General features: G+C 41.2%; 1 protein-coding gene across 2 annotated transcripts; it reads left to right on the top strand.

Moving 5' to 3' along the window:
- Nucleotides 1-387: 387 nt before the first annotated feature.
- Nucleotides 388-13,955, top strand: LOC119912264 (protein mono-ADP-ribosyltransferase PARP14-like). Of its 2 annotated transcripts, XM_038731376.1 has the most exons (13): nucleotides 388-649; nucleotides 747-1,969; nucleotides 2,057-2,293; nucleotides 2,653-2,877; nucleotides 2,978-3,032; nucleotides 3,209-3,355; nucleotides 3,940-4,002; nucleotides 4,582-4,764; nucleotides 4,848-5,474; nucleotides 8,495-8,631; nucleotides 8,809-8,989; nucleotides 11,742-12,050; nucleotides 13,824-13,955. In XM_038731376.1, the coding sequence occupies exons 1-12, from the start codon at nucleotides 487-489 to the stop codon at nucleotides 12,026-12,028; spliced, it is 3,528 nt and encodes a 1,175-aa protein (XP_038587304.1). In that variant the 5' UTR covers nucleotides 388-486; the 3' UTR covers nucleotides 12,029-12,050; nucleotides 13,824-13,955. The 2 variants fall into 2 exon arrangements, with proteins under 2 accessions (XP_038587304.1, XP_038587302.1); XM_038731374.1 differs by having other exon boundaries at nucleotides 11,742-13,955.
- The last annotated feature ends 386 nt before the right edge of the window (nucleotides 13,956-14,341 follow it).

The raw sequence follows: 14,341 nt of genomic DNA, 5'->3' as shown, positions 1-14,341 counted from the left end.
AATATCACCAAACTGTAGAGCTTTTTAGCCTCTTTCAGCTCATTCATTTATTTTTATGGCTCTTATTTTTATTTACTGTTTTGCTTTAGTCTCTAAGCAGCAGCAGGCAGCTGTTTTCTTTGTGTCTTCAAACTGTTGAATATTAGTTTTCTATTAATTCCTGTGTGATAGTGTTTGGATGTTTTTATTTTTATAATCTGAAACACAAATGTGTGAAATGTGTCATCATCATAGTTGCTTATATCAACATTATTTATCAAAACATCATGAGTTATCAACATCATTATACTACAATAACTCTTATCAGGGCACCTGTAAAAGACTAACCAGGGAAATGTCCCAGTTGAACTCTGGTGAAAAGTCTGATGTAACCGGATGTGTCCATGTAATCACAAGGAAGTGAACAGAAAACACCATAGTAAGTGAAAGTGAAAATAAGCAGTTCAGGGCACTCCGGCAAACCTAAAAGTGCCACACTTGCCAAAAATGGGTGAATACCAACATCCACTGCTAAAGATCTGGCAGACAGAGACAAAGGATAAGATCAGGAGATACTTTCAGAAAAGACAAGATTCTGGGGGAGGTGACTGTGGGACGTCTGAAAGGACTGGAGGCAACAACTATAAAATCAGTTTCAAAGAAAAAGGAGGTAAGGAATCCCATTGGGTTTAAATGAGTTATAGGTCGAATATACTTTGCACTTTTGGATGTAATGTGGTATTTATTTGCACCTTGGACTTTTACAGACCAGGAAACGGTTTTGCAGAGAAGGTTTCACACAATGTCCGTCCCAAAACAAGTGAAAATCCTACAGCAGGACCACTCTATTGTGACTGGTGATATCAAAGTGTACACAGTTCAGGCTGTGAAGGAAAGGATTGCATTCCTAGAAAAGAGCCTGCCAACCCGGAAGGAACTGCCAATTGTGGAGAAGCAGTTCAAACTGGTGGAAGAAGAGTTTAGTCGAGAAATGCGTGCGCATTGCCCAGAGGTCAAAATCCACAGAGGTAACGCCATGATCATCTTGGTAGGCCCTGACAAGGAGGTGCAGTCAGGAGTGACAAAACATGATGAACTGATCAAAAAGGTGAAGGAAAAGAGAGTTATGCTCCCCACAGATTTAATAAAGTTCATAACATTCAGCAGTGCAATCTCCAAGTACCAAACTCGCTTCCAGCAGAGGCTCAGAAATCCTGTTTCCCTAGAGGTGGGGTCAGACCTGGTCCTGTCCAGTTTGTCCTCTGATGCTCTGGATGAGGCTAAGACAGCAGTGGTGAGAGACCTGAGTCTGGCCACTGTGCAGCTGCAGGGAGCTGCAGCTGTACCTCCAGATCTAGACAGAGTGAAAGAAATCATGATCAGAGCCAAGAACAAGGAAAACAGTGGGGAGCTCAGAGTGGACGTCAGCTTCATACCAGGACCCAGTGGAACAACAGTCACCAAAGTACGACTTGTGGGCTACAATCAAAATGTGAACAAGCTGAAAGAGGTTCTGCACGACTACCAGATGAACCAAGTCAGAACACATGAAGTACTGAACCTACCACATCCTGAACTGGTTGACTGTTTTGATAAAGTCTTAGCACTGGTTGGCATGAAACAGACCAAGGTGACCTTAAAAGCCTTGCATTTCCAATATCCATGTGTGCTTGTGTCTGGCCCCCGTTGTCTGGTCCAGGAGGCCCAGCAGGCCCTAATCTCAGCTCTAGCCAGTCTGACATCAGACACTTTGGTTCTAGATGGACCGGGGGCTCAGCGTTACTTCCAAACAGAGGGCAAAGAAAGCAAGGAGCTGGTAGAGAGCTCCTGTCAGGTCCTGATCAGGGAACAGAAATCACGAAGTATCAGAAGCCCGAGCAGCCTCACACCCAGACCGTCCATCACCAGACGTCGCAGCAGCACTGTTGGGAGCGTTGTGGTCAACAAGACAAGCCTGGAGATCAAGCTGGGCAGTTTAGAGGAAGAGCAGGTTTGACAATTTATGTTCTAATTTATATAAACTAGTCCAGCAGCAATGCAACACTCAAGTTGATATTATTTTACATTATTTCCACAGGTGAATGTGTTGGTGGTCCCCATGCTAAACAGGCAGCTGACTTCTACGAAAATTGGTAAATGTCTGTTGAAAAGAGCAGGGAACGTGATCCAGTCCAAGTTTGACTCTGTGGCAGCGAATTGTTCTCTCGCCCCTGGTGATGTTCTGCAGATTGATGGGCCTCCATCTCTGGGCTGCTCCAAGATCTTCTTCATTGAATGCTCACCGTGGGATGGAGTCAGAGGGCAGAGTGTTCAGGTAAAGTGAAATACTTGGTGGATTCAAAAATATTGGAGAGAAAACATTACGGGTGAGGGCAAAGGATTAGTTCAAATTCAAGTTTCTCCGCAAAGACATTCATTCGTATGGATAAATAATAACTGAAATATTTAGAAGAAGAATGGCACAATAAGCTTAAGAGAGAAGTTCAAACCCTTCCTCTACATGCCTGGCCAAATGCTGCATAAATCTACTCTATGTCAATTTCTGAATCACAATCACAATCAAAATACTTTATTGATCCCCGAGATGAAATTCCTGTGTCACAGTTGCACAAATTTTAACCCACACATTTTTGAAAGCAATGTGCAATGCAGGGGATTTTTGTTGTTTTGTAGGCGCTTGCCAATGGGCTGAAGAAGTGTTTGGACCTCTGTGTACAGCAGCGCTTTAGCTCAGTGGCCTTTCCAGTTATCGGACCTGGAATTGTTTTAAAATTCCCGCTGAGTGAAGCCATTCAAGTGCTGACTGAGAACATTCGCCAGTTTGGATTATCTGCATCCTCTGGGTCTCTCTCCACCATCCACATCGTCATTAAACCAGACTATCCAGACTCTGAGCAGGTGACTATCAACACTCAGACAACTGTAGTAACTGGTTTAGACGCATTAATATAGGCTTTATTGAAGAAAAAGTAATTAATGGTGATGATTTTATTTACAGTGCTACCATGATGTTCATAGACACCTCAGCTCAAATATGAACCAGGGAGGCCAAGGTAAACTAGACAGCTGCTCAGACTACTTTGACTGTTGACTGTTACAAAATTGCAAAAACAGGGAAGAATCTCAAATAATTATATATATTTATTTGTTAGTAATGTTTCACCATTTCCACTGACATTCTAAATTATATGATTAAACATTAGACATGTTGTGGTTTTCTTCTACTTAGCGATCTTCAGGTCTCTCACTAGTGATCTTGATGACATCACAATGACAGTAGGAGGCGGGGTTAAACTACAGCTGGTGTTTGGTGACATCACTAATGAGACTACAGATGCTGTGGTGAACACGACCGACTTCACAAATTTTCATGACGGTGGGTGAGAGCTGCTGTAGCTGAGGATGTCCTAGTGAGCAGAAAACCACATTGTAACTGTGAAGTTATTTTTAGCCACGTCAGCGACGTGACTCTAGGGACGGCAACGTCGGTCAGTAGGTTCATGACTTTGTTCTAGACCGAAATATCTCATCAACTATCTGATGGCTTGCCCTGTCATTTGTTACAGAAATTCATGTCACCCAAAGGGGTTAATCATGATGACTTTTGTGATCCCCTTACATATAATCTACAGTCACCAGCAGATCATAGTTTTCACTTATTCTATTCTTGATCAATTGATGGATTGTTTGACATATGTGTTTTATTTCCTAAAATGTTTGAATTGATTGCCATGAAATTTGGTACTGGAACTGTTAAAATGTTGGTGATCACTTCATTTTTTCTGTTTCTCTGCACTCCAGTCTCTTACTGACATTCCCATCAGTCTCTGTGCTGTCGGTGTACTTTAGTGTGTACTAAGAGCAAATGTTAGCATTGCCAATGACAGCATGCTAATTTCAGCATTTAGCTCAGTGCACTACTGTGCCAAAGTACAGCTTCAGAGACCCTTTATTCTACAGATGGTGTGTGCAAAGACATCTTAACTGTAGCTGGACCACAGGTGGAGGCTGAACTAAAAGCAGGTGAGAAAAGAGGACCAGAAAGAAATGTTCACGCAAAACACACTTAACAGTTTCTTACTCGTCTTGTCTTTGTTATGTTTATGTAGCAAAAGTGAACCAAGGGAGAAGTTTTTGTATCTCAGTCTGGATCATTCCCTTGTGAAGCCATTTTACATGTGTGTGGACAAAGAGATGCTGGTATTATTGAACAACTGGTGCGTCGCATTATTGAACATTGTGAAACATCTGGATTCAAGTCTGTGGCCATTCCTGCCATCTGTGCTGGTAAGATTTTTGTAAGACTTTCAAGATGTTCAATAATCTCACACACATACAGTGTAAATGACATGAACATGTAGTTCATCTCAACAACGGGGGCCAGACACAAGCACACATGGATATTGGAAATGCAAGGCTTTTAAGGTCACCTTGGTCTGTTTCATGCCAACCAGTGCTAAGACTTTATCAAAACAGTCAACCAGTTCAGGATGTGGTAGGTTCAGTACTTCATGTGTTCTGACTTGGTTCATCTGGTAGTCGTGCAGAACCTCTTTCAGCTTGTTTTAAATCTGCCTGTAAAAATACAAACTGTTTGTGCAGGAATTGGCGGGTTGGACCCTGGTGTCGTAGCAGGTGCCATCCTCCGAGGTGTCAAGACCGCCACATCGTCCACTCTCCTCTACTGTCTCACCAACATCCGCCTCGTCTTGATTAAGATCAAAGTTTTCTTGAAGTTTAAAGAGGAAGCAATGCAAATGTTTCCCACTGCTGGAATCAATAGAGGTGACATGTTTTTAAAAAAAATCAGAATTCTCTAATTTCATTGGGAATTGTGACTGATCGTTATCATGTGATCTACCTTACAGTGTCAGTACCTCAGTTTTCTTATGTACAACAACAACAACTCCCTTCACCTGTGAGTCCAGACCTTAACATCTTCCATACCAGCTCCTCAAATGAACAGTCTGTCTTCCTGTTCCTGGGTCTCTCCAGAAAGGATGTTGATGATGCCAAGACTAAGCTGAAGAATCTGTATCAGTCTCAGTGCTCCACTCAGTCCTTCAAAAAGGAGGAGCTGGCATGCCTCACCCAGGAGGACATGGAGGATCTGAAGCAGCTGGTTGAGACTGAGGGTCTGTACATGCAGGAGGACCAGTCCGGCCAGGGCAGCTTAACAGTGAGTGGTTTAAAGGACGGGGTCAACAAGGTTGTGCACATGATTAATGCCTCTGTGCACGGCTCCCTCAGAAGAGAGGTGAGAGTCAGGGAGGAGGAGGAATTGTACACCCGTGTGGCTTGGTGCATCCTGGGACCTAACGGCACCTGGGAGAGACTCCCTAAAACAGCCAATCACAGCCTGGAAAAAAATGATGTAGCAGGAGGGATAGTGGACGCACAGGGCATCCGGTGGAGTGTGAATGCACAGAAGTCGGAGGCAACAAGCCGAGTAAGTGGACTGAAGGCAAAGCTGAAACGACTCATGAATCTGACAGGTGAGAAGCTGGTTCTAGATAATAAGTGATGTTATAAAAAGATATTGGCTGTGTTCTGTCCTCTTCACACGCCTTGCATGAATTGACAGGCAGTTGAACTCCATTCCCAATTACTACACTGACAAAGACATTCCAAGTTGACTTTCTATAATGTAGCAATTGGCAGTAGGGTAAAACTGACAGAAAGAAAAACAAACATAAGTCAAAGGTGTCCAAATTGCCACTATGGTATGCACACATACACATACATTCATACATTATCTGTATGTAACCTACACACAAACTTTTCAAATATCTCTGGTCTGTGAAAATATCCATACACATCAACAAATGATGAACTCTTAAGTTATTTTTACATACCAACGATGCTTTCAAAGACCCAAATGTCAGGATGAAAAGAATGAACTTTATGTAGGCTCTTATGCTGCACTCCAGGCAACTCGGAAATTTCCGACTCCAACTAGTACTGTGGTACCATGGAACGCCACCTGAAGTCGTATTTCCTACTTGTGAACTTAAAATATGTACACCAACTTCACGAGTAGCAGCAAAATGACATCACACAGCAATGGCAGCTCCCATGAAAGCACACATATAACACAAACTAAAAGGCAACATAAAGTATATTTTCATTTATTTAAATTAAAATAATTCATGATTTCATATAGTAAAACATGTTCTGCATGTAAATTTATGTAGAAATATGTTGCTAGGTAGCTGGTTACACTAAAGAATCTCTTAGTCATCTTCTCTGCACAAACGTTTATTATAACGCTATTCAGTAAAATGTAAAAAATAAAAAAAAAAGTATAATGTACAACATGTTCTGTCTTTAAAATGATTTCCACTTCAGTCACTTGTTTTCATTAAAAAAATCTTTACAAGTTACACACACAACTTGAAATGCGATTTGTGGGGTTTCTTTTATTGTTTTCCCACCTTCAGGGCTGGTCATTTTATGGAAAATAAAATACAGTTGCTCCGCTGAAGTCACAGTTGAATGTACAAAAGTTGAATGTACAAAACAAAAAATTTCAATAAACTGGTCTTCTTTGAGTCGAAAATAGAAACTAGAAACACGGGGCAATGATGCAGCAATTATTACAAACACAACAGAAATGCAGCCCAAACACGGCACAAAAGCAGCATGAACACAGTACAAAAATACGGCAGTGGCACCTCTATTAAGAGAGGACAGAAAAATATTCACAACACTGCACAAAAATCACTACATATCAGTTGTGCTAACTTTTTAGCTCATTCGTGTAACAAACAAAACAATGTTTCCATACACAGATAAATACAATAGTTATACAAATAGAAACACCGTCATCAGGTAACTTCCATTTCATACCTAACTCACGGATAACGAGCTCTCATGGCCTACAGGCAAGGTTTCTTCCACAATCCTAAACGCAACAATTACATACAATGTGGAGTTTAATACATACATCGTACACCACTAAACCAACACATTGTAGTGATGGCAAGTTCGAGTCTTTTGACAGACTCGTTCATTCAAATCTCATTAATTAAAATGAACAAATCTTTTTTTGAGTCATTTCGTTCATTTAAACTAAGCTGGTTATTGTGGCACTGCAGCCCTCTAGTGGGCGATTAAAAAAACAAATTCAAACCATGTAAAAAACACAGAAATATGTTGTCTATATGCAATCCACTACTCCACCTAAATCCTTCTATTTTCACAACCTTTCCTGAGTATTCAACCAGATCAGCCATATAAAGCCTTATGTATATAATTACTATCTTTATTTCTGAAGTGCTCATTCATACAGTAACGTTAGCCTAACGTCCCTATCCATGAGTAAAATATTAATATCAGATTTGCAGTAAATATACTGAAGTAATAAGCTTGATACACTATATGAATAAACACACTCTTCAACCAATTTAATAATAATCTGGATCAAGCCACGAAGTTTTTAAAGAACTCCAGCACAGAGAGAGGAACAAAGAAATATTAACACATTATATAAACGCAGCAGTTTGGCAGGTCTGGACGCAGAATGGGCCACATCAGGTCCGGATTCTGCAGACAGAGAAACAAACATGAGCACATAAATAAAAAGGAAAAGTTAAGTTGCGTTCTCTGGCGGACCTGGATCAGCTGTAATCTGTAACACACCACAGGGCTAACGCTAACGTTGCTATGTGGCTGTGTTTTAATGTTTTAATGATCGGGTCTGTTTGTTTTGGAGAGGCGACGACCTCGGAGGTAATTCGTCTCCCGGTAGAACCCTGTCAGGGCTCTGAAGTGGACCCAGAACAACTCTCATCAGCTTTAACACTAGCAGGACTAAAGTTACGGTACGGCTGTGTTAAAACTATAACTTAGCACAACATCACTGCGCTGTAATAATGTTATGCTTTATTAAATGTCACATAATTAACAAAATAGCTATATAATGTCAGTCCAGTGACTGTTACCTGACAGCCGACCTGCCTCTCATTCTCCGGGGCTGGCAGTCACTCAGTCTGCCGAGAGAACGAAAGACTGAGGAGGACCCATGTGAGCGGTGAACGAGTAGTTCATTCCTGCTCCACAGTAGGAGCTGTCATGTGACAAATGAACGACTCAAACATGAAGACCCACAGTTGCTGTGAGTCGTGAACTAATCAATTCTGTTTCCTGTGTGGACGGAGCCCATGCAGCTGCCGTGTGACGAGTGAACGTAAGAGTCCAAGATCCTTCACACATGCGTGAAAATCAACGAATTACTCACTGAGACAACCCGTTCCTTCCGAGTCATACACACGATTAGGTCATTGAACGACACAACACTAGACGACGGTCCCAGAGTCATCACACCAGCTTCAGACAGCGATACAACTGTTCTGCTACTCTAGCTCACATCACAGCAACATCAAGACAAGGAAATGTATTACCACAAGTAATGCCGTGGATTAAAACTCACATTCATGAACATATTACTTGTAATGTTATAAAACACCTTTAAACACATTTACTGTGAATATCTGTTTCCATTAATTTTTTTCAGACTTCACTCTCCCCCTGTACTGGGATAACATAGCTGCCAGTGAAAATTTTAGGAAGGTTGAACTGCAGCCTTCCTCCGCAGAGTACCGGACAGTGAAGGAGGCCTTCAAACAAACTGTCTCCAAGACTGTAATGAAGGTGGGCAGCTCTCATTGAAAAAGACATTTCATTGTCTGTAGACAAAAAGTTTTTTTTGGCACCTTCCAGATAGGCTAACTTTCATCTAGATAACAATATTTTTTATGAGGGGGTTTCCTTTACATTTTACTTTGTCTGTCAGCTCACTATAGTCTGGTTTTGTTGATTTCTCAATAGATCGAGCGCCTGCAGAATGTTCGTCTTCGACGCGCCTATGAAGTGCAGAAGAAGAACATTTCTGATAAGAACATACAGGAGGGTGGAGCAGGTGAAAAGCTTCTCTACCATGGGACGACCCAGGAGAACTGTGACTCCATCATGAAAACTGGGTTCAACAGGAGTTTTGCGGGGCAACATGGTAAAGATCTTTTGCACCAGTTCACAGTAATACATAGTCATTGGCAGCTTGCGAACAAAACCATAGCTTTCGAGGGAGTTTAATCTTTTATCGGGGGGCGGGGGGTATGCTTCAAAGACAGGACTGACTGTGAAAATTGTTTCCAAAAAAATACTCATAGAATGTGAAAATATCAGACATTGTTTATTCTACTATTATTATAGCCCTTTTGCTTCAATTTGGCTTCACACGAAGGCTGCAACAGCCTCTCTACACTGTTTCAATTTGATCTTTCTTTTCTCTGCAAGATGGAAGAATTTAGAGTTAAAGTTGCATGGCGCAGCGGAAAATCTCCAGCTGCAATAGCACTGCAGCCATTAATTTCTATTTTTCTGTATTATCATGGATCATGCATAAAGTCAGGTGCATCGTGCGTCATTCACTGTCCGCAGCACGCTGGGTCCTACTAGCAACAAAACCCTTAGGCCTATGTTGGGAGCTGGCGCTGTCGGAGCGGGAGGCCACACCCAACAACAGGCCCGATGGTGTGCCAGTGGTGGTAGCCCATATCATAACTTAAAACATGTGGAAAGTATTAAGATTGATACCAGTGGACATTATAATAAGCTATCTGCTATTGAAATCAGTGTGAACAGATGCACTCAGTCTCTCTCAATCACAACTCAACAGACTAGTGGTCTTACTAATACACAGCTATGACAATAATAGACATAGGCCAACGATGTGTGACAGTGAGACCACAAAAAAATTGGATGTGAACTGTATTTTATTAACTTATTAAATCACTCATAACTATAAACAGGCTAAAACAAATGCCTTGATATTATTCGATTGAAAAGCAAAGGATTTTCCATGAACATCATGAACATAGGTGGACCAGATGTAGCAGTCATTGTGGGCAGTTATGGAGCATGGTAGGCCTACTTCCTTTTATAAATGTTTTCTTGTCAGAAGCACAGTACTCATGCAGCACTGAGTATCTGTTTGTCTTTCACACTGCCACAGTAAAACTATGAACAGAAAAAGCTCACTCCTAATGAGTTCCACAGAGCACCTGTTCTTGCTGAGAAATAGCTAATGAATGATGAACCCCAATGCTCCTGATTTTAGAAGAAGACATACTTTATTCATACTGGAAGGGGAAATTCAATGTTTTTTCACTCTTTTATTAATGTTAGTATTAGACACACATAGGTCTGAAATACACACATGCACAAACAGGACCAATAGCAACAAGCAACACGTCACATTCTCATCTCAGTGTGTCAATTACGGAAGCTTTGAGACAGCGTGACAAAGCATACTTATGCAGATGGTACTCATCCGCGTCCGAATGAAACGCAGCAGTTTGCTAGTGCGTTGCAACACAAAGGAGGCTCACCCTACCAGCTAGCACAGCTGTAGGGTGAGCCGGCCGTCACGCATACATTCAATGACTTAGGCCCTGTCTACACGAACATGGGTATTTTCTAAACCGTGACTTTTTCTACGCGGTTTGGCCGTTCGTACACACGGAAACGCAGTATCAGGTCACTGAAACTCCTGCCAGGGTAAAGATTTTAAGAAACTCCGGTTGCAGTGTTGTTGTGTAGACAATGAAACCGGAGTTTTTGCCTTGTGTCGTCAGAGTGCGCGTAGTTATCTGCTGTGTTTGATGTCAGATTGTGTGCCACTGCCTGCTTTGTTTACGATTTTATTAAACTCCAACTGGCCAATATGGCTTTACGGTTAAGGTCATATCGCCGCCTGGTGGTTTGGCATGCTCTTGACAGAGATCAATAGTGTGTTTTTGCGTTTTCATGTAGACAGAGATTTTTTTTTAAAACAAAGGAGGAAAAACTCCGGTTATAAAAATATCCTTGTCTGTGTGGACTAGGCCTTTGGTTTAAGCATAAAGCCCTGGGTTAGAGTAAGAGGCTTCGGGGTGCTGTCAATGCTTTTAACACAAACTATGCTAGCTGACTGAAAGCGCTACTTGCGTTTCCGGTCGCCCCAGGGCGTCTCCCATACAGACTATGCTTTTCCACCCACTGCCACCTCTCCAGCTACCAGTCCACACCCCGCAACCCTCCGGTTTCCAGCCTAATCCTTATCCTAATCCTTTTTCTTTTTTAGAAAATACATTTTTCAGTTCTAAGTCAGTTTACTCATCATCCATGATGATACAGAAAAATAGAAATCAATGGCAAAAATAGCATATTGTCAATATTTTAGAGACCCCTCAAAATTTAACATATCGTGTTTTCAGGGGAGCACGTTAGAAGAGCCAAGCTCCCCCGGGCTCCCTCGTAGTTCTGCCCAAACTAATGCAACTGATTTCATCCACATACTTATATTTATTCAGAATGAATCATTGTTGTTGCCTCTCTTTTAGAAAGCATCCCATCCTGTGACTGAACATTTAATTAGAAAGCTTTCCAGACTTTCCTTTTGGTCAAAAGTTTCTAAGGGGGGTGTGGTTGCACTGATGGGATCTTGACCTCATTATTTCTAATACTGAGTCCTGATTCAAAGCAACTGTACCGATATTTATTTCAGTGAAAAAACTTGTAGATTATTACTTTTAAAGGACAAAAACATTGTTTCCTTTAGTAGTAGTTTTAGCTGCCTAAACTTAAACAAACCTTTAACTACAGAAGTAGCAGATGAGATAAGAGGAATTGTTTTTACAACAACTATATTGGATAATTTTGAAAGGCACTGTTATTAAGGTATGAGGACTTGTTAATTCCCTATTTTCTCTTTTTCTCAGCAACTGCATACGGTCATGGAACCTACTTTGCTGTAAACGCCAGCTACTCAGCCCACCCTACCTACTCCAAGCCAGCTGCTGATGTTTCTCAGTTAATGTTTGTGGCTCGAGTCCTGACTGGGATCTACACGCAGGGCCAAAGCAACATGAAGGTTCTTCCACCTCGCAGTGACCAGCGGCCCCATGACCTCTACGACAGTGTGGTGGATAACATAGTCAATCCCAGCATGTATGTTGTGTTCCATGATAACCAAGCGTACCCAGACTACCTCATCACCTTCAAGTGAGGGAAAAGTGATGTAATACAAGGTGGGTGCAGAAAATGTTGTACATGGTAATCATAGTATATAATGAAACACATTAAGGCTATAAAATTAACTGCATGAACATGTCATTGTATACTCTCCACAGTTTCTCTGATCTCCAAACCAACAGTAAATTGAATAAACACATTAAATATCCTGCAGCAGCCACAAACACACGTATTAAAGCAAAATGAGGGCAGTTGTTGCACAATTTGTGGTGTGCACACACACACATTCTCCTCTGGAGAGTGACTAACATCAACGAGTTTGTTGTCATTTTGTGAGTCTTGAGAACCATGAAGACAACTTCTCCTCAGTTTCATTTTCATACAACTAAACCAACTCATCCTCTTTGGCTACGTTCAGACTGCAGGCCTTAATACTCGATTCCGATTTTTGTCTCCCAGATCTGATTTTTTTGTCACTGGCACTATACGCATCTGCCCCACAACTCTCTCTCTCTCTCTCTCTCTCTCTCTCTCTCTCTCTCTCTCTGTAAGTAGCATGCACATAACTTAGAAGAGAGCTCACGGTGTCACCTGAGTGTCCCGACTCAGGTCGCATTTAAAAAGATCCAATCGATTTGGACCACATATGAAAGTGGCCAAAGTCCGAACTGGAAAAGATCAGATTCCATGTGACTTGGCCTGTTCACACTGTCATAAAAAGATCAGATCTGAGTTACTTATGGCCTGCAGTCTGAACGTAGGCTTTGTACTGAAAGATCTCTGCAGTCACATCAGGGATATTGTCACAAGACGTCACACATCTAACTGAGAAGTCACTGCTAGAGGCTTAGCATTCAGCACGTTAGCCAGCAGTGATGCCGCAGACACACCAGCAACCTGTCTGCTGCAGTTGCTAATTTGGCTCCTTTCTTTTTTTCTCATCCTCTCTAATGGTTTTTTCAGGATGTTTTCTTGTAAATTTTTCTTTGTAATGCATAATGTAATCAAGTATAATTTAAAAAAAAAAACAAGTACACAAAAAACAACTTTGTTCCATTAGTGAGAGTAAATGTAACCCACCAGTTCCACCGCTGGTCTTAAGAATAAAGTAAAAGATAAGCTTTTCTTTCTTCTTAGATATGTTTTTGGGGTATGTAGCTATTTTCGGGTATGTATTTACATTACTCTGTAGTTGCATTTAGCAATATGTAAAATCAAAATAAAATCTGTGAAAGTTGCAAATAAATATACATGTAAATCTTTAGTGTTTACTGTTTCAAGGTGGAGTAAGCAATTCTGATCCAATACAGGTCTTTTTGTCAAATTCAGCAAATATCTCCTCATGGTGCGCTAACTGTTGGTTCTGTGTGTACTCTGCCCGGGCTCTGTAAATAGGAAACAAACAAAGTGGCCCACACTCTGCCAAACACTATTCCAGCCACGAGTTCTGTGTCAGGTAACATTAAATGACTTGCCAACAGACATTCAGTTGACTTTCTAGTTCACCTAAACATGCCGTTTGTTGGGATGTTAGCTAAAGTAGCCGGAGGGTTGTGAGCATCGTTGTCTGGAGCTGGTGTGCTGGCTCTGGGACAGTCTCTCTGCATGTTAGCTTTGCAGCATCAACTGTAGTGACAGTTTGCTAACCAACAACTTAGCTAATGTTAGTTACATTACTTGCTGAGTTGTTGTTCACTGTATGAATGTACTGGGTCCAGAAAGTTTTCTGCACAAACATAACTTTAGCTGCTTGGGTAATTCCTCTAGGATGTTTTATTGTTGCATGTTTGTTATTTAGATTAAACCATGTACTGTTTCTGGATTTTCAGACCGTTAATGCTTCATTTTCTGACTGGCTTGTCCCAGACCAAAGACGGGATGCTGGGGCAGAAAGATTTTTTGTTGTTGTTTGGTGTATTGTACTGAACAGTATATTAAGGAATAAAAAATGTGTAAATTTATACATTTCTTGTTTCCATTGTTGTGTTCAGCATATGAAAGGGTGTCTGAGGGAAAGAACCACAAGCAACATTACTTATAACCGTTTGTTTGTAGTATTGTTTTGAAATGATCTCACCATTGTGTAAGACTGTGTTGTAGTGTGTGTGTGTTTTTGAGGGCTTGTGTGTTATGTCCATTGTTGCTGTAATAATATTACTTTTCCCAGCAACTAGTAGTGTAACAGATCACTATTTCCAATACAGTAATATTATTACAGTTACTTATCCAAGTAACTATGTGTTACTGTGTTACTGTGTTACTGCAACTGCGCTGAAGGTCAGTGTCACCAGACCTTATGTTGTTCAAGTCAGCTGTTAGCCAAAAATCTACTTTTACTCATTTCATT

Source organism: Micropterus salmoides, unplaced genomic scaffold (genome assembly GCF_014851395.1).
Source record: "Micropterus salmoides isolate LMB-PRFRI ecotype aquatic unplaced genomic scaffold, ASM1485139v1 Ms_hic_scaffold_2, whole genome shotgun sequence".
In the NCBI taxonomy this organism is placed as follows: Eukaryota; Metazoa; Chordata; class Actinopteri; order Centrarchiformes; family Centrarchidae; genus Micropterus; species Micropterus salmoides.
This window is presented reverse-complemented; position numbering and strand designations above follow the sequence as displayed.

Excerpts from the sequence above, each read along its gene's own strand:
- LOC119912264 (XM_038731376.1), top strand. The coding sequence starts at position 487 with ATGGGTGAATACCAACATCCACTGCTAAAGATCTGGCAGACAGAGACA. Across the intron at positions 2,294-2,652 it reads TCAGAGGGCAGAGTGTTCAG|GCGCTTGCCAATGGGCTGAA; the intron begins GTAAAGTGAAAT and ends GTTGTTTTGTAG. Across the intron at positions 4,765-4,847 it reads CACTGCTGGAATCAATAGAG|TGTCAGTACCTCAGTTTTCT; the intron begins GTGACATGTTTT and ends TCTACCTTACAG.